This window comes from Xenopus laevis, chromosome 9_10L (genome assembly GCF_017654675.1).
Source record: "Xenopus laevis strain J_2021 chromosome 9_10L, Xenopus_laevis_v10.1, whole genome shotgun sequence".
Classification (NCBI taxonomy): domain Eukaryota; kingdom Metazoa; phylum Chordata; class Amphibia; order Anura; family Pipidae; genus Xenopus; species Xenopus laevis.
This window is the reverse complement of record NC_054387.1, coordinates 46,253,084-46,272,057: the sequence shown is the minus strand read 5'-3', so window position 1 is coordinate 46,272,057 and position 18,974 is coordinate 46,253,084. Positions and strand designations below refer to the sequence as shown.

At 42.6% G+C, this 18,974-nt stretch overlaps 2 protein-coding genes across 2 annotated transcripts in view; one reads left to right on the top strand and one right to left on the bottom strand.

The window, feature by feature from the left end:
- acsf2.L (acyl-CoA synthetase family member 2 L homeolog) overlaps positions 1-18,971 on the top strand; it is a 30,685-nt gene extending 11,714 nt beyond the window's left edge. Inside the window, exons 2-16 of the mRNA XM_018235298.2 lie at positions 3,496-3,691; positions 3,779-3,907; positions 4,056-4,109; positions 4,468-4,586; positions 4,962-5,124; positions 5,494-5,592; positions 5,686-5,834; positions 6,467-6,555; positions 7,485-7,561; positions 14,693-14,800; positions 14,897-15,048; positions 16,267-16,408; positions 16,503-16,613; positions 17,382-17,450; positions 17,563-18,971. Of these exons, the coding sequence (XP_018090787.1) occupies positions 3,496-3,691; positions 3,779-3,907; positions 4,056-4,109; positions 4,468-4,586; positions 4,962-5,124; positions 5,494-5,592; positions 5,686-5,834; positions 6,467-6,555; positions 7,485-7,561; positions 14,693-14,800; positions 14,897-15,048; positions 16,267-16,408; positions 16,503-16,613; positions 17,382-17,450; positions 17,563-17,613 (1,708 nt within the window). The 3' untranslated portion in view covers positions 17,614-18,971. The remainder of the gene's footprint in view (positions 1-3,495; positions 3,692-3,778; positions 3,908-4,055; positions 4,110-4,467; positions 4,587-4,961; positions 5,125-5,493; positions 5,593-5,685; positions 5,835-6,466; positions 6,556-7,484; positions 7,562-14,692; positions 14,801-14,896; positions 15,049-16,266; positions 16,409-16,502; positions 16,614-17,381; positions 17,451-17,562) is intronic.
- chad.L (chondroadherin L homeolog) lies at positions 7,676-11,419 on the bottom strand. The gene is made up of 4 exons (XM_018235299.2): positions 10,643-11,419; positions 9,335-9,498; positions 9,113-9,256; positions 7,676-8,264 (listed from the first exon to the last, which is right to left on the bottom strand). The coding sequence occupies exons 1-3, from the start codon at positions 11,417-11,419 to the stop codon at positions 9,115-9,117; spliced, it is 1,083 nt and encodes a 360-aa protein (XP_018090788.1). The 3' UTR covers positions 7,676-8,264; positions 9,113-9,114.
- Positions 18,972-18,974: the final 3 nt, after the last annotated feature.

Below are 18,974 nucleotides of genomic sequence, written 5' to 3'. Positions count from 1 at the left end.
GGTTAGTTGCAGGTCAGAAGACTGGAACGGACGTTCGTTTGTCCGATATGGCCTAATAATCTGCAAGTCTATGGCCATCTTAAGGTTTCTCCCCGTATCGTGCAGTGCCTGTTGCCTAGTCTGTGCCCTGGCTGAACCAGGAGAAAGCTCCAGTGCCACTGAATTCTGTCTTTAGTCTTTCTATGACTATAAGGGCTAGTCCACACGGGGAGATAGCGACGCGTTTGCGGTCGCGGCGACAAAGCGCCGCGACAGTCGCCGCGACCGGCGCAGGCGACAGTTTTGTATGGGCGCCTATGTAAAAACGCCTGTGCTAACCACACGAGGCGATGCGCTTTTCAACAGTCGCCTGAAAAAGCCTGGCGAGGCATTTTCAGGCGACTGTTGAAAAGCGCATCGCCTCGTGTGGTTAGCACAGGCGTTTTTACATAGGCGCCCATACAAAACTGTCGCCTGCGCCGGTCGCGGCGACTGTCGCGGCGCTTTGTCGCCGCGACCGCAAACGCGTCGCTATCTCCCCGTGTGGAATAGCCCTAAATGTCAGTAAGTCAGATAAGTGTGAGAGCTGTTTGTTTGTTTTGTGCCAGAATATCCTGCATGCCTAGTGCCTGTTTGATCACGTGGGCTGGGAGCAAACTGCCATTTATCACTTATTCAGTATCTCATGGTACTTTTCCATTTCATGGTCCCGCTAGGCTTTCGGGACTAGTTTTATGGTAGGGCATAATGGGCATTTTCCTTAAGGAGTGTATGATGAAGCTACAAAGCACATTTAAATATTACACAGTCACAAATATGGCGCGCTCACATCCCAAAATATCCACTTCTATTGTGTCAGGTGCTGAACCGGAAGACCCAATCCTGTCCTAGGGTCACCTTAATCCATAGAAGAAAATTACCAGCAGCAAGCACACTGTTAAACTTTCAAAAGTGCTCAGATGCAAAATTTATTTAGCCCATAGCATAAAAAAAGGCTTTTATAATTTAAATATTACAGTGAAAAATTTAACTTCCCCTGATTTTAAGTTTTCCCTGATTTTACATTGTTTTTTTTGTGATCACACCTATAAATTATGCATAATAAATTTCCCCGATTTTACATTTTCCTGGATTTTCCACCATTTTTTCTGGTCCATTGAAAAAACGTAACATTTGGGTTCTACTTTTTCAGTAAATACACCAGGGACGCCTTTCTTCAACAACTGCTGTCAATTCATCTGCTTTATAGAATTTCCTTTACCCTTTAGATGGGGTTCCCGGCCCCCTGTACAGACTTATGGACAAGGCAGCATACATCCACTTAGACCACAAGGCCAACTGAATGTCATGCAGCTGAAAGGCATTAATGTCCCATGTTCTGCCTGTGCCACTCATTCCAAAGGTGCATATTGGCTGGATACACTAGAATTTTGGAGGGGAAAATACATAAACTGCATTATATGAATCTGTTTTTCCTGGCTGTCTGTACAGGCATGGGATTCCTTCTCCCATCAACTCCATTTTATCCAAATTTTTAAAAATGATTTCCTTTTTCTCTGCAATAATATAACAGTACCTTGTACTTGATACATGACGTCCAAAGATATGATTAATCCATATTTGAGGCAAAAACAGCCTATTGGATTTATTTAATGTTTACATGATTTTCTAGTAGTCTTAAGGTTTGACGATTCAGTACAGAAAGATCCGTTATCCAGAACACTCCAGGCCCCGAGCATTCTGGATAATAGGTCCCATCCTTGTACATTTATTTATATAGTGTCTGATTGGAGCTACCATATTTTAATCTGTTGGGGCATGGACAGCAATGGCAGGACTGGTGCCCACCGGGATTTCCCCCAGTATCATAATGGACCAGTTCCACCCAGACCTCAACTCTGTTTTGAAAAATGTCTTTAGTAGCAAAAAGGTAAAAGACCGATTTCCTTAGATTCAGGGACTTGATATGAAATTATCTAATCAGCTCCTGTCTGGCCTGGTAACAAATATATGATATGTTTATTGTCTTTGTCCTTGAGTGTGTTAGTAGGGAATACAGGTTCCAGCTTGGAACAGGCATCATGTTCCTGTAACCTGTGGCCTGGACCAATCTGCAATGGTTCAATGTCCAACAAACAAATATGGCTTAAAGGGCACCAGAAGTGGGGGAAATCGTTTTATTATGATAAGTGCTCATTAAGTGGCTAGTATAACTTTTTATTTTCCCTGTGGGTTAGCCTAGGTGAATATGTATTTTCTATTTACTAGAATGCAGCCATTGTCTCACTGGCAGGCAGCCTTAAGCTTATCACATCGCAACAGCATTTATAATGCTATTATAGAGAGTATGACTTGGCAGTCAAGGGAGATGGCCTTTTAAAAGCTTGTGAGTTGACCCTGATCTGAAGATTGCCAGTAATGCACATTCGTCTTCTGTGCAGCGTCAGCTGGATGTGCAGTGTGCAGTCATTTAGGACTGTATTCTCTCCACCGGAGGAGACAACACCTGGGGGGGTTATTTACAAAACCTTGATTGTTTTCTTGATTGAGGTTTTTTGGGCAAAATCTCGAATTTTTAGAGGAATTTTTTTTTCTTCAAGATTTATTATACTCCGAAGCTGCTAAAAGTCTGAATTTGAAAATCCACCATCTCAAACCTGTAGAAGTCAATGGCAGATGTCCCTTGTACAATTTGAAGACCGTGTGATATGCTCTGGGTTTCGCCCGATAATGAAAAACCCAGCAATTCAGGGGTCAAATCCGAAAAAAAATTCCGAATTCGAGTTTTTTCCCTACACGAGTTTTTCGACTTATTTAGTGATAAATAAGATACAATTGTGAATAGGAGTTTGGTTTAATAAAAACACAATATAAATTTGAGTTTTAATAAATAACCCCCATAGTGTGCCAAAGGCCTTACAGAGAGGTGTTTTGGTCCTGTGCACAATGTTGCTGGAGGGTTTTAGGGCATGGAGCAAATTATGGGGTACACCTAAAATGTTGGCTGTATGCACATACTGGCATGAACCCACCCACCACTCTGTGCACTCAAAAGAGCATTCTTGCATGCACAGTAGTGTCAGACGAGTTTAGGCCAACACTTTTTTTATCGCGCAACCTTGATGTCAATGTGAAATTATTTGTCAATCTGCCATCACTTTTTTAATTCACTGTCACTGCAACTGCACTGCAACTGTCACGTCCCCCATCTGTTGACATCAGAGAATGGTGGAGCAGGCGAGGATAATGCGGGTGGGTTGGGAGAGGGCAGTTTAGGGTCTGTAACAGCCTGCAAGAATTTAGATGGAATACTGATCTGGAGGCTCTTTAAATGTGTGTGTGCTAAGGGTGAAGGAGAGTAGAGGGGTCTAAATAAAGGTAAGTAATAGCTGTTTAAAATGTTAAGGTTATAAGTTCCCCTTTAATGTGTGAATGGCATAGTCCTTTGCATACTTTGCATAACCTTGCATACCTGTGTAGAGTCACATGCTCATACAGTTCTTCTCTACCCTCTAGTTACCTGCTGTCAGACTTCCCACCGCCCAGGCCTGTTACCAACACCAGTTATGTTCATGGAACGTGTGACCTGCCCCTTAACAGCAAGACTGTGCATCAGTGCCTGCTGGAGACCACCGATCGGATCCCGGACGTGGAGGCTGTTGTTTTCCCACGCAGCAACATACGTAAAACCTTCAGCCAGCTGATCGATGATGTGTGTTTGGGAGTATTTAGGGAAAGGGAGTGGGTTAAACTTAGGCATAACGTTTTGGGTTCCTGACTGCTGTCCCTGTCCCCACAGGTCGAATCCCTTGCAGCTGGGCTAGTGGCTCTCGGGCTCAAGAAAGGAGATCGCGTTGGAATGTGGGGCCCTAACAGCTACGAATGGATTTTAGTGCAGTTTGCTACTGCTCGGGCTGGCATTATCCTGGTAAGGTGCCTAGGGGGCAGCAATGAGCTGGATGTAAGGTTGGTGATTCTGGCAGAGATGAGTGGTGGATGTACAAGTGACAACAACAGGCTTTTGAAAGGGGATGAAGTATGATTAGGACCATTTTTATTATTATTTCTGTCTGTAGGTCTCTGTGAACCCGGCATATCAGGCCAGAGAGCTGGAGTACGTTCTGAAGAAGGTATGGGGTTAACCTTACAAAACTTTATTACCTCTTAAAGAGGAATATCTGCTATGAACACCCTTATGCCCCCTGTATCAAAATAAATCACCCTGCTGTTGGAGGATGCTGACAACTGTAGCCATTCAGTCTTGGGATCTAAATCTTTGACGTTCTTTGCTGGCCATCCTCTAAACCACTGTGAACCTGGTGCATGCTGGGATTGATAGCCCAACAGCTTTCCTTTGCTCACTTCTCCAGGTGTACCAAATGTTGGGTCTTAAAGCATTTTGGAACCAAAGCTAGCACCAGCTGTCTCCTGCTTTTCTTTAGGATTTACTCCTTTTGTAGACAAATGCCACTCTTCTTCCTCTTGCAGGTTAAATGTTCTGCACTCGTTTTCCCATCACAATTTAAAACCCAGAAGTATTATGAACTACTCTCAGAAATTTGCCCAGAATTAGAGACTTCACCAGCAGGAGATCTTCAGTGCAAGAAGTAAGTGTCCTGTCTGAATTCTTCCTTCAGTTCTTCCTTGAACACTCACTTCTTGGTCTATTCCATTCTCACTTGGTGCCCTTTCTGTCTCCCTGTGGCACTTGGCACCCCCTTGTCTACTTTGACCTTCAGATCTTGTCCTCCATTACTTCTCCAATGTGTTTGCTCTACCCCTCATCTCATCTTGCTCTATTACCATTTGTATTCACTCTTTTCCCTTATAACATTTTATAACTCTTAGGGGGTTATTTATTAAAGTCAGAATGCCAAAAACTCTTAAAATTCTAGGGGTTTTTTTTACTATAAAATCCGAATTTTTTATGAAAACAAAATCATGCATTTTTCGTGATTTATTATACCACCTCTATTTGACAGGCTTCCAGACCTCCACTCAGTTATTGTCCTGGATAAGAGACACCCAGGCACCTTTCTGTTCCAGGATGTAATGGAGGCAGGGAACTCAAGCTCAGTACAGCAGCTGCAGGATTTCCAGAAGAACATTTCATGTGACGACCCCATCAACATCCAGTTCACATCTGTGAGTGTCAACCAGATGTACTTACCTTGTCTGAGCCATGCTTACAGAGTATTGCAACTGTGCCATTTATAGTTCGACTGATGCAAGAGATGGCAAGTCCCACTAATATATTAAGGAAACCGACACAAGCAACATTTTGTGCTAAGGGAATCAATGTGGCAGCTCCCACCCAAATATGTAAATAAAATATGCAGAAAATAAATGTTCGGAGCACAATGGGCTGTAGCATTATGCTTTACTATTTAAGGCAAAATATACTTTAACCCTTATAATTATCCTGCCCTCCATCAGCTTATCCATGTTGTCTGTGTCCATGTCTCCCTGCAGTGTTTTTATGTGGCTTCTCCCTTATTTTGTGTTGTTTTCCAGGGTACAACTGGAAGTCCCAAGGGTGCAACTCTTAGTCACCACAACATTGTTAACAATGCATCCCTTGGGGGAAGGCGGATGGGATACAACTGGAAGAAGGTGAGGAAACATGGGACTGACTCCCAGCCTTCTCAGCTCTAATGGGGTCTCCACGTGTTCTTTAAATGACCCAGGGACCCATATTTTTTGCAGGGCGTAAGAACGGCACTCCCTGTGCCACTGTATCACTGCTTGGGCTCTGTGATTGGGGGAATGGTTATGGCAGTTTATGGTACCACGCTGGTCTTCCCATCTCCAGGTTACGATGTTCGTGCCCTCCTTGAGGCTATTTCCATTGAGAAGTAAGAACTGATCCTATCAGTCTAAACTAAATTCCACAGTGTCTCTAGATTCCTTTGCCTCACCATTCTATGTTCCACTGGCCCATAGAGCTTACAATCTATCTTAAACTGCCCGAGACAAATGGAGATTAAATGTTTGGCCAGGTTTTGACACAAGTAGGTGACAGGATATGCACTCCATGCCTTCCTGATTCAGAAAACCATGAGCAGTAGATCTGTCTGTGCCACTTGGTATGTGTCTATACTTTTATCTTGCTTCTTGCCTTCCAAAACAGTCTTTATCATTAGTGCAGTGCTCTGTCGGCCAGTTTTGTATGACAGTTCTGCCACCTTCTGGCTGTCCAGTAGTAGGGACTTGTGCTATAATGTGTCTGTAGCACCATCTCTATTAGCAGTCTATTTGCATGATTCATTGTGTGTCTCTTGCAGTAGTGCATTACACAGTACATGCTGCCCTCTATTTGTCCCCCAGAGTAGTGCATTACACTTGTTAGTTATGTGTGCTGTGTGTCTCTACTAGGATTTCATTACACCTCGCTGCTAATGCTGTGTCCACCTAGGAGTTCATTGATCAGTGTTCCTACTCTCTGACAGATGTACTGCTGCTTAAGTTAGTTGCTTTTATCTTCTAGGTGCAACTGCATGTATGGAACCCCCACCATGTACATAGATCTTCTGTCTCAGCCTGACTTTGCTGCTCACACCTCCACCCTCACTAGTGGTAGGTGACCTGTTTCTCTCTGTAGCCTTTTTACAGTATCTGACTCAGGGGCAGGCCCAATACACCTGCAATGGGAAGCTGGCATTGAGATTGTTATGAGAAGCTTGATAGTCATAAGTCTAACATGAAGGAGTCGGGTACAAGGCCCGTGTAACTATTGATATGGTGTGGGGGTGGGGTATGGTTTAGTGCTTACACAGGGGCCAATTGTCTGCTGATTCAATCAAGAGTGGACAAATTGTCAGGTAATGTCTGCTTGTGCATGGACTAGTCAGCTCTAGTGCCACAACAGTGGAACAAGGCTTTCAAATAAGAAAGCCCCATAGGACAACGAAAGACCTTAATAAAAAGATAAGTAATTGACACTTGGGAAGTGTTATATGACTACTGTATGGGGCCTCAGGTACACTGACACTATAGCTCTGGTCTCACCAGCCCACACCCTCCCATCTCCATGTTTTTACAATAGTACTTTTACATTCATAGCTGTAGCCTATAGTAGTAGCTCAGCAGGGACAAAGAGATAGTTATGGGACTGGACAAGGGCCAACATGCTCTTATGTTGGCTATACATGTATCAATAATATTGATTTCTTATGATTACTGGTATCTGCATGGCCTGCTGATCCCGATTGATATTCACAAACTATGGCTTGCAAATTTCATCTGCCCTTGCATCATATTGATCATTGTATAGGGCATCTGCAGACAAGGAAGTCTATTCCTTCTATTCTGATTGTTAGTGTAATATGCATGAATAATCGGAACAGTAGGAAGGTGGCCATACGGTGTCACATTTAGGTAAGGAAGATGGGTTGTGGATAGGGGTTTGATCTTTAGAGACGCATCTATTCAGGCTTGTCTCATGTAAAATTTATTTATTTTCCTCATCACTTTATAACTTTCCTTCTTCCTGTCCCCCTTGCCAGGAGTTATTGCGGGGTCCATTGCACCTCCAGAGATCATGAAAAAGATTTTTACCGAGACAGCCATGAAGGAGATTGTAGTAAGTATTTAGCATGGCGCCTCCTTTTGGAATTAAGGCAGCACTTATACTAATGGTGCAACAAAAGGGTCAGATGTGAAATAAAATAAGGAATGAGAGAGAGAGAGCGACAACTTGCAGCCAAAATGTTTATATACATCCAAATTTATATAAGAAAATAAACAATTTAATGGAAATGACCGTTTTGGTATCAAGGTGAATCAGGTAGGTTTTGGAGGAGTGATACTGAAGGGAAAAGGCTTTTGGAAAGGGAATCAGGTGAGGTTTAACTTGGTAACTGAACATGAATAAATAGATATTTTGTTATTAGTTATTATTTAGTTATTTGAATATTTTTATGATAAATATCTGGTTGGGATTCGTTGCCTTTGCTTCATCCAGTTTTATACGGATGATAAGAACCCTTGGCTTAGCTGTTATTAGGAATTTGGGTTTTTATGTATATATAAGATTAGAATACTGGACAATACACAATTATCTGGATGTGTAATGTGATAAAGCTGTATGGGAAAGTATATGTTGTACTCTATATTCAGTATATGTATTAGCAGATTGCATGAGGCAAAACACCAGGGACTGAAGAAAACCTAGGGACTGGAGAAATAGGCGATTCATCCAGACTTTGGTAGAAGCTTCTGGCTGGTCTTAGAGGTCAGTAGTTTTTCTGGTCAACAGTCCGTCACCGAGACTGCCTATTAGGTGCCTGTGAGATGGAAAAGATATGAGTATAGAGGCAAACCCAGCCTTGTGCCTGTCTAAAATCTGAATACTTCTAGTTCCTGTCTGTTGCTCTCTCCTTTCATCCAGCACTCACTATCTTAACATGATGCCATTATTAATTTAAAAAGTATTTATTTTAGTATTTAGAGGGAATTAGCTAAAGCAGAGTGCCAAGTGCTGGGCCTTTGGGTGCAACCCATGGGGCAATGAGCAAACCAGTTTATGCGCATTGACACCGGTTTTGTAAATTAGGTCTCTTGTTTTATTAGACAAGGTGGGTAAGTACCAATAACTCTACAGTGGCTGGGGCTGGTGGAGTGCGACAACTCTACACTTGGGGCTTGACAACTGTAGCCCAACTGGGGCTGGTGGAGTATGATGACTACATTAATTGGGTCTGGTGGACTACAACAGCTCTATCCTAGTTCGGTGGTGTATGACAACTCTACACTGGCTGAGGAAGTACGACAGCTCTGCCCCAACTGGGGCTGGTGGAGTATGACAACTATAGACTGATCATGGCTAGTGGAGTACAACGGCTCTACACTGGGGACACTGGAGTACGACAACTCTAGTCATGGTTTGCTTTACACCACCCACAGATCAATGGAGTCGGAATTATTGACCGGCTTCTCATTCGGAGGCAAGCCCTGCCCTAGTTCCTGATCATGGGCCAGATCATCCCTGGATCAGGAGGTGCAGAGAAGTACTGGTTATGTTTGGATTTGGATTGATAACATGAATAATGAAAGGGGAGTGCATTCATGAAAAGTCTACTTTCCTTTTAGACACATATACCTTTCCCTCTATCCTCCCAATGAGCACCATCACCTTTAATGACGTTCAGTCTTCCGCAGTTTCTTGACAGGCTGCTTGCAGGAACGAAAAGCCCCGGTGTCTTTCAGCTGCTGCCCACGGTATTGTGATGGGCTGGCACAGGTGGCATTTGGACGAGAGCGGCTGCCATCTATCCACCTGCATACAAAATGTCATTGTTAAAATATTAATAACCAGACCTTGTTTGATAAAGGGGGGCCTCTGGTATTTACTCACCTCCGCAGGGCTGCCAGTTGGCAAGTGCAGTGCCATGGGTTATTAGCTATTGCTAGGCTCTGTAGGGTGGAGTATGGGACACTGGCAGGAAGTTGGCTTAATTTGTTGCCCTCGATGTTTAGTGTCTTGAGAGTCGTGGCTCCCACAAATGCTTTGTCTGTGAACTAAAGTAACAATATTTGTAAAAGTTTGTAAAAAAAAGACCTTTTGGTCTTCTCTTCTCCTTACCTAACAATTTCATTCATATCACTCACTCTGAAGCTTTCTGATGGCACTTCATACGTCGGTGATGTCTGGTTTACATTCTGTACCAGTGGCTGCACAGATCTGATCCCCATTGTAAGCAGCAGTCCTGTCCTGCTTTATGGCTGAGATTCTAGCTATCTTTATAACAGAGCATTCTGTCACAGTGACACAGATCCTATTTGATACCCATTGTAAGCAGCAGTCCTGTCCTGCTTTATGGCTGAGATTCTAGCTATCTTTATAACAGAGCATTCGGTCACAGTGACACAGATCTTATCTGATACCCATTGTAAGCAACAGTCCTGTCCTGCTTTATGGCTGAGATTCTTTATAACAGATCATTCTTTCACAATCACACAGATCCTATCTTGCTGCTTACAGTGGGTATTATGTAGGGATGCACAGAATGCAGGTTCGGAATTCTGCCAAATCCAAGTGCCTGGCAGAACAGAATCTGAATCCAAAAAATCACGCAACTTTTCGTCACACAAATATTCAAAAATGTCTTAACTATGAACTATGAGTGTGGTTCTCTTCACCGTTTCCCCTAATTTACATATTCCAATTAGGGTTTGGATTTGGTTTGGGATTTGGGCCAAATCTTTCACAAAGGTTTCGGGATTTGGCTAAATCTTAAATTGTGGATTCTATGCATCCCTAGTATTAGGACATGGGTATTAGATGGGATCTGTGCTGATGTGACAAAATGCTCTGTTATAAAGAGCCAGGCACTCCCCCCCCCCTTATAGAGCTCACATGGATCATAGACAGGGACTGCTTTGTGAGCCGCAGTGGGACCTACTTCTTTAGAGACACCCTGTCAATAAACAGACCGTTCTTTATAAACGTAGAGAAAGGGAGGGCATGGCAACAGAGACCCAAACTGAGGGTTCTACAGTTAACCCTTTCATTAAGCAAATTTGTGAACCACACCCTCGGCACCCTTCTGATCTTTGGAGTACGAAGTTTCTACACTTATAATAACACAATTGGACCCCTGGTTGATATGGAGACTTTTATTTGAGCATGCAAGTATATTCCCATCCCAAATCATATACTGACCTTCTCCACGCCCATATTTTCCATGGACAGAGACTCCATATAACGCCCAAAGGACTGAAAGGCAAAATCAGGGATGATCTTTATGGGGTTTCTGGATATCTTCAGATCTTCTACCACTCTCAGCTTGCTAATGGCAGCCAGCGGATAGGAGCTAAACTGGTTGCCGTCCATGTGGAAGATGGCCAGGTTTTCCACTTCATCCAGAGAACCTGGCTGCATGTTAGTGATCTCATTGTCGGATACGTAGAGCCAGCGGAGGTCCTTAGCCCCTGCGAAGGTTCCCGGTTTCAACTCACGCACTTTGTTGTTGCTGAGCTGCAGGATAAACAGGTTGAAGAGAGGTGAGAAGAGTCCTTTGGGAAGGTCAATGATCTTGTTATGGTCCATGTAGAGATAGGTGAGTTCGGTCAACTCATCGAATGCTCCTGTGCCTAGAATGCTTATTTCGTTGTTGGACAGATAGAGGTAGACCAATCTCTTGAGACCTCTGAAAGCACCACTGGAGACCTCCCGTATCTTGCAGTGCTGCATGTGCAAGGAGACTAACCCCTTCATCTCCTTGAAAGAGTTGGGGGCCAGCACTGGAAAGTTATTCCTCTGTAGGTTTAACAGGCGTGTTTGCTCTGATACCTTGGGGAGCTTGGTCAGCCCTGCAGTGTCACAGATTACATGCTGAAGGTCCCCTCCATGGCAGTGGCAATTGGTAGGGCATGCCCATAATAAGAATGGGGCAGCAGCCAGCAGGCTGAGTGTTAGGAGCAGGCAGCAAGGTTGCATAGTGAGCGCAGAGCACTGGCAGTCTGAGCAAGGACTCCTCACACTGCCCTATTTATAACATTAAAATGAAGAAGAAAAAAAAAGAGGCAGCAGCCAAACAGCGATGTGGAGGAGGCAGATTTTGGGAGTTGAATGTGAAATTAACCTTTGCCAGGCTGCAGATTATGAGGGGATGGGGAATATGGGAGGGACATATATCAAGTCATGGTAAAGTTTAATGATGGTGGAGCTGCCAGCAGATGTCACGTTGTTAGTTCTAATCTGTCTGTGCTACTTTTGGTATACCCTTTTCTTCCTCCCTGGTTCTCTGAACTGTACCTCTATTTTCTACTTTTTGCTCCATCGTCCTCTGGTTGCCACTCGTCCACTCTTTCCTTTGCCCTGTCTATCTTATGCATTTTTGTGCCCACACAAGTCATCTATCTGTATTCCAAATGCATTTTCATATTACAGCACTCTGCCTGTATACCTCTTCTTAAAGGGGTTGTTCACCTTTAAATAAGCTGTTAGAATGAGAGAGTGATATTCTGAGATAATTTGCAATTGGTTTTCATTATTGACTATTTGTGGTTTTTGAGGTAAGGTGGCCATACACAGCCAGATTAAAGCTGCCAATATTGATCCTTTAGACCAATTCGGCAGCCCATGTATGGGGTTTTCAGACTGGTCTCCCCGCCATATGTTGTCCAGATATGGATAGAGGACCACATCATCCTGTCGCCACCCATTTCCTCATTGTAATCCGATTTTTTGGCCCTAGGGCTGCCTTTGGTGGGCATATCTGGTAAAGAACTGCTCGTTTGGCGATCTTGCCAAACGACCAGCTCTTATCATGTATTGCTACCCTTACTTAGTTTTTTATTTAGCAGCTCGCTAGTTTGTAATTTCAGCAATCTGTTTGCTAGGGTCCAAATTACCCTATTACCACAATTTGAATAAGAGACTGGAATATGAATAGGAGAGGGTCTGAATAGAAAGAAAATATATAAAAAGTAACAGTAACAATAAATTTGTAGCCTTACAGGGCATTTTTTTAGATGGGGTCTGTGACCCCCTTTTGAAACCTACAAAGAAGAAAAAGGCAAATAATTCTAAACTATAAAAAAATAAACAATGCCATTTGAATTGGCCATTCTATAACATACTAAAAGTTAACTTAAGGTTAAGCCACCCTTTCAAGTAATTTGCCCTACCCAACCTTCACCAATGTGCCTAATCTTCATGTTCTCTGCTTGCCCTCCCCTTCTCTATACAATATGCCTGCCATCTTCATACTCTATTGCCAGCCCTCCAAATCTGTGCACCCTTTCTCCCCCCCCCAGTTCCTGTGCACCCTTCCTTAGCATCCCTGCACACAGTCCTATCCCTGTGGGTAGCCATCCTCCATTTCTTCAGAATGCGGCATCTGATCTTTGCCCTTCATCACTGGCTTGGAGCCCCTCCACTCACCCTGGAATGTGCTCAATAGCTTATTCTGTGGGCAAGATAATGTGCTTCATGTTTTCTCCTGAGTGATAGAGGAGGAAAGTACGATATGTAGGCAAAAGTAGGATGGAATGCCCCTGGCAGTTGCTCATGTTTGCACCCACTTGGCTTTTCATGGTTCCCTCAAATAGAGGAGTTGTGCCGAGCAGCAGCTGTATGTAGAGACTAAGGAGCAATCGTCAGGTAATGAGACCCCTCAAAGTTTGTTTTGCCCTAGTCTCTTCTTAAACTAATAACAGCTCTGTGTTCTCTGGACTGTGTGGGCACTGCATTGGCATTCCCGGCACAGAGGGAATTTTCTTGGCCAGTGAAATGTTTATGTTCTGTGCTGGCCTAGCCTTGTGGCTTCACTGTCTGACTCTCACTGTTTGGTTGTCTGTCTTAAGCTTTTTCCCCTCTGCCGTTGAGACACTTGGAAGCAGCAGGTAAAACAAATTCTTGCGCTGTGCCCACTTCTGTTTTCCCTGCTTCCTTACCCTCTGAATGCCAAAGGATTTTTTCCTGGCATGACCTCAAACCATATCGTCCTCCCCCAAAAAAGCTGGTATTTTCTGTGTTCTGTTACCCAACTAGTTGCACACAGTGCCAGTCTCCTTTCCTGCAATATATTCTTTCTTCATATTTGATCTTCTCTGTAGTTGTGTGAGGTGTTTTGGAAATATAAGATCTCTCAGAAAACTGCCACATGTCTCTTGGTTGTGAGACGCGCACACACAGGGGCGCCTGTAATGCAGCCAAGGAATATGGGATGGGTGGGGGAACCAATCCTGCATTCTATGCAAACAGAGCGGGGCCTGAGCTCTTAACCCCTCACTGAAGCCTGGGAGCAGCTTTAACACAGGGCATTTGCCCGGGCTCACTCAGAAAAGGCCCCTTGGCTGAAAACTTAAGCAGGTAAACCTTAAAGGGGCAGTTTACCACTGAACATTCTTTTTGCCTATTGTTGTAAGCACTCAGAATCTATGATTTTATGTTATTTCTTAAAGAAACAGTAACAGCAAAAAATCAAAGTGTTTTAAAGGAATGAAAATATAATGTACAGTTGCCCTGCACTGGTAAAACTGGTGTGTTTGCTTCAGAAACTCTACTATAGTTACGTATATAAACAAGCTGCTGTGTAGCCATGGGGCAGCCCTTTAAGCAAAGAATACACAGTAGATAACAGATAACTTCTGAAGAATCCCAAGCTTATCTGTTATCTGCTGTGTATCCTGTGCTTTAAATGGCTGCCCCCATGGCTACGCAGCAGCTTGTTTATATAAACATGTCAGTTTTAACAGTACAGCACAACAGTACATTATATTTTCATAACTGTTCCTGTAAGTAGCAGAGAAATTGAAGCTACTCCATGTTTGGTCTTTGCGAGGCAGATCATGCACCGACAGTCCCCTTTATAATAAATTTCTTTTTACAGTATCAGTGCACTTGGCTTTATTCAATGAATTCATGTCGAACATGACGGCATACTGCCCCTTTATAGGGGTAATATTTTTTAAATGTATTCCTTATGGAAACATTAGCCTTTAATGCGATTTAGTTTCCTCGGTTTCTCTGAGAGTATTGCTAGCTCAACAGGCTCGTAATGCGCTTTTCATCACAAAGCAAGAAGAGGTGTGGCCTAACTGTCCAGTGGGTGTGGTCATCCACATAAGTAAATGGCACTTTCCATAAGGAACAACTATGTAGATTTTCGTGGAACTAGTAGAAGACAGTAATCACTTGAAATGCAATAGTCTGAACTATGTTCCCTTCGTCATATTATTCAACATCCATGTTGTATTTGTACAGATAGGATATGGAACTACAGAAAACAGCCCTGTCACATTTCTGGGTTTCCCACATGATAACTTTATTCGCAAGACGGAGACTGTTGGCCACATTGTATCCCACACTGAGGTAAGCTCCGCCCCTTTTGCACTTGCAGGCCTTGCCTCCTCCCTCTTTTTCCATTCCCTGAACAGCATGTAAAAGTGCCATTTTGCTCTCCCTTAGGCAAAGGTGGTGGATACTAATACAGGCCAGATAGTCCCACTGAATGCCCCTGGTGAGCTGCTGATCCGTGGCTACTGTGTCATGTTGGAATACTGGGGAGACCCAGAGAAGACTAAAGAAGTTATGACCCCTGCAAACTGGTACAGAACTGGGTGAGTTAGTGCAGTAATAATTCTAACTTTCCCTTGTTACTACATAACCTCCCAAAGAGGTTTACACTGAACATATGGATAACACTAATGACAATGGATATCAGTAACGCAAAGATGAATAGGAGAGGATCTTTATATATATATATATATATATATATATATATATATATATATATATATATACATATATATATACATATATATATATATATATATATATATAATATAGACACGTACTAATAATGATTGATAGGCTTCTTTGTCTTGCCTTCCCACAATGTAAATATACATATTAAGCTCTTAAAGGGCATGTAAAGACAAAAAAATAAAATCCCACTTTTACTTTCTATAATGAACAAGAAACCTTTCGCCAATATACTTTAATTTAAAAATGTGTACTGTTTTTATAAGAAACCTGACTGTATGCAGTCTGCTGTGGATAGGAATTGTCAGGCGGTCCCTAACTGCTCTGCAGGGAAACAATCATACTTATGAACCGCAGGGGGAGCCCCCGCCTTGCTTCCCAGCCATGCAGAGCTCAAGCAGTTTGTTTGTTTCCCTGTAGAGCAGTCGGCGACTGTGTAGAGATTTGTACTGGATTTTATTTTTGCCTTTACATCCCCTTTACTGTTTCCAACTCCAGCTGCAGGGACAAAGATCACGGAGCCAGATTTAAACAGATAAACTGGGATTCTATTTGGAGGATTATTTGCAACAGCCAATGATTCTGCAGAGTTGGAGAAAGTTTGTATTACACAATACAAAAACATAAAATCCACATTAGATTACATGACAACATAGGACCCAGTGCAGTCTGTATATTCTGATTAGTAATCAGTCTTGCCGTATCGGCTTTTGGCAGATATTATTTGACTTGTGCTGTTTTGATAATTTATGATGATCCCTAAGCAGCCCAGACCACACTGAGCATGTGCACAGTCTTGGTCTTGCAAAAATGTTTAACAAAGTTACAAGATGGTGACCCCCTGTGGCATAAATAATTTTTTTGATTAGGCTTGTGGTGCAGTCAGTTCATGTTTATGTTTAGTATACAAAATACAGCATTTCTAGCATTGTTCTATTTGAGACTTTACTTCCCATTTAAAGACAAACACATAGGGTAAATAAAAGTAAAGGGGGTGCATCAGCATAGAAAAACTGGTCCCCCTCAAAGTGGTTGGTGGGGACTTTGGTAACACATTGCCCTTGTTTCTTTAGAGACATTGCCACTATGGACGAATATGGTTACTGCCGCATTGTAGGACGTTGCAAAGATATGATTATCCGAGGGGGCGAGAATATTTACCCTGCTGAGGTTGAAGACTTCTTGCACACGCACCCCAGTATCTTGGAGGCTCAGGTAAGGAGAAGGGGGGAACAAATGGAGTCACTGGTAGCAAGACACAACCAAAGTTTTCCAATGACAACTTCTGTACATGAATTCCCCATCTCAGGTCATTGGAGTGAAAGATGAGCGCATGGGGGAAGAGGTCTGTGCTTGCATTCGCCTCTATGACAACAAGACCGCTACTGCCGATGACATCAAGGAATTTTGCAAGGGAAAGGTATGTCTCCATGACACACAGAATAACCGAAGGTCCAGAAATCAGAGCTGCCTGTGCTTGGAAGCTATAAATATACAACTAGTAGTTTAATGTCATTGGCTGTCAGTTGACATGTATAGCCATAGTAACTGTTGCTTTATAAATAGAAACTTTTCCCTTTCTTGGAGCCAAAATGAAAAGCAGAATTACCGTATATACTCGAGTATAAGCCAACCCGAGTATAAGCCGAGGTACCTAATTTCACCTACGAAAACTGGGAAACTTATTGACTCGAGTATAAGCCTAGAGTGAGAAATGCAGCAGCTACTGGTAAGTTTCCCTTCTGCTCCTGCAGTCCAGCACCTCCCTATCAGCGTGTCACGTTACACGCACGCTGCATCCATATAGAGTTCTAACAAGTAAGTTTGTGCACGCTGCATAGAAAAGGTGTTTGCTAATAAAATAGATCGGTTCGCAAGGGACAGGGGACTTACGGTAAATTGGGGGTTATACTGTAAAGAGCTTTGTTTGTGTTGTGTGACGCGAGTATAAGCCGAGGTAGAGTTTTCAGCACATTTTGGGTGCTGAAAAACTCGGCTTATACACGAGTATATACGGTAGGTTTGCAAAGGTGCTGGATAGCAATAACAAGAAAAGTTCTTCTGGTTAGCCCTCAAGCCTCCAAGTAACAGAATATGGCTACTTGGGTCATGAAGTTGGACAATACTAACCACAGTGGCTTTAGCAGGAAGCTTGCAATGTTTCTGATTTGATCTTCTTTGCCGACAGATTTCCCACTTTAAGATCCCACGTTACATTGTGTTTGTGAAAGACTATCCACTCACAGTTTCTGGAAAGGTAAAGCTGAGTTTGGTGAAGTGGGTGAAATGGAGTTTGGTGAGGACAGGTTGAGGACAATGTCACAGTGTGGATTGTGTAGGTTTCAGCTTTCATTTCTTTTCTTTTCCAGATCCAGAAATACAAACTGAGAGAAAGAATGGAACAAGAGCTGAACCTGTGAAGAAATAATGACTACCTTCCCTCTCTTAGTGCCTTTTCTTGTTACTCCTGAGCCTGCTTTTCACGTATCTTTACACCTTCTCACGTCTGAACTTATGGTTCTTCAGTTCCTTCACTCTGCACCTCTTTGTTCTTCCTACTAAGCCTGACTAAACATGTAACAGCTCTATCTTTCCTGCCCAAATGTTCTGTATTCATTTATCCATGGGATTCTCCACTTTTCTCTTCAACATCTCCATAGTTTCCTTCTTCCTTCCTACTTCATTGTGTTTATCTCAAACCTTAGGCCTTGAGTGTAAGGGCAAAGGAACACGGTGATTCCAAGTGTTGTCACCCATGTTTGCAGATGATTGATGTACTTGGAGTATAAGTGTTTTGTCCCCCACCTACTGCTAATGGTTCTGGCGATCAAACACTGTGGGGAGAGTTTTGTAAGTTTTTGTTATGGCTTCGGTCTCTTTAATATTAACATGTTCTGTTTCTGAAGGCTTTTTATGGTCAGTAAATTAGAACCAGATCATGTTGTGTTCCTGCAAACCACATATTAACGTATTTTTTAAAGTTCTTTGTCCCTGGAAAGTCGTAAGCCTCCTATATCTTTTTTTTATCCATGATACAGCTTTTATACATAAGCTAAAGGCAAAACTGAATGTGTGCCCTGATCTCTGCCAAGCGAGTTTCAAAAGGAGAAAGTAACATCCCTAATTCATTCTGTGATATGTATACTGGGAAACTAATGTGTATTCAATTGTCCTGTCTCCCTTCCACCATCCAAAAACGTGTTCAAGCTATCAGTGGAGGTCTGCACCATCAAGTTCCCCTCTAACCTGGCACGATATTGTGAAGCCATTCTGTAGCTGTAGAGGTCATGCTTAGTTTTTGCTTTTATGTTTTTTAATACATGTTTTTATGTGAAATGCTGAAGTTGAGTGTTTAATATACACTTGTTCTCTGACTGATAACAGTTGCTGCTTTTTTAATATTCATATTCCCAACTGGATCTTTTTACAAAAAGAAAATGATGTCTTCCCTTTTTCTCTTCCCAAATTTAAGCCATATAGATAAGAGGGATCTTTTACTATACTGTATCTCTCTCTCTCTCTCTCTCTCTCTCTCTCTCTCTCTCTCTCTCTCTCTCTCTCTCTCTCTCTCTCTCTCTCTCTCTCTCTCTCTCACTCACTCTCTACCACTCTCTACCACTCTCTCTCTCTATATATATATCCATCTCTAAATAGGAAAGTTTCTTAGAATTACATTTTCTTCTTTACTTGAGTTGATATCCCCTATCACTATAAACATTACTATAAGGATTTTGTTAAATCAAAGGCATGTGCTTGATAATAAAAGTGATAGAAAATATTT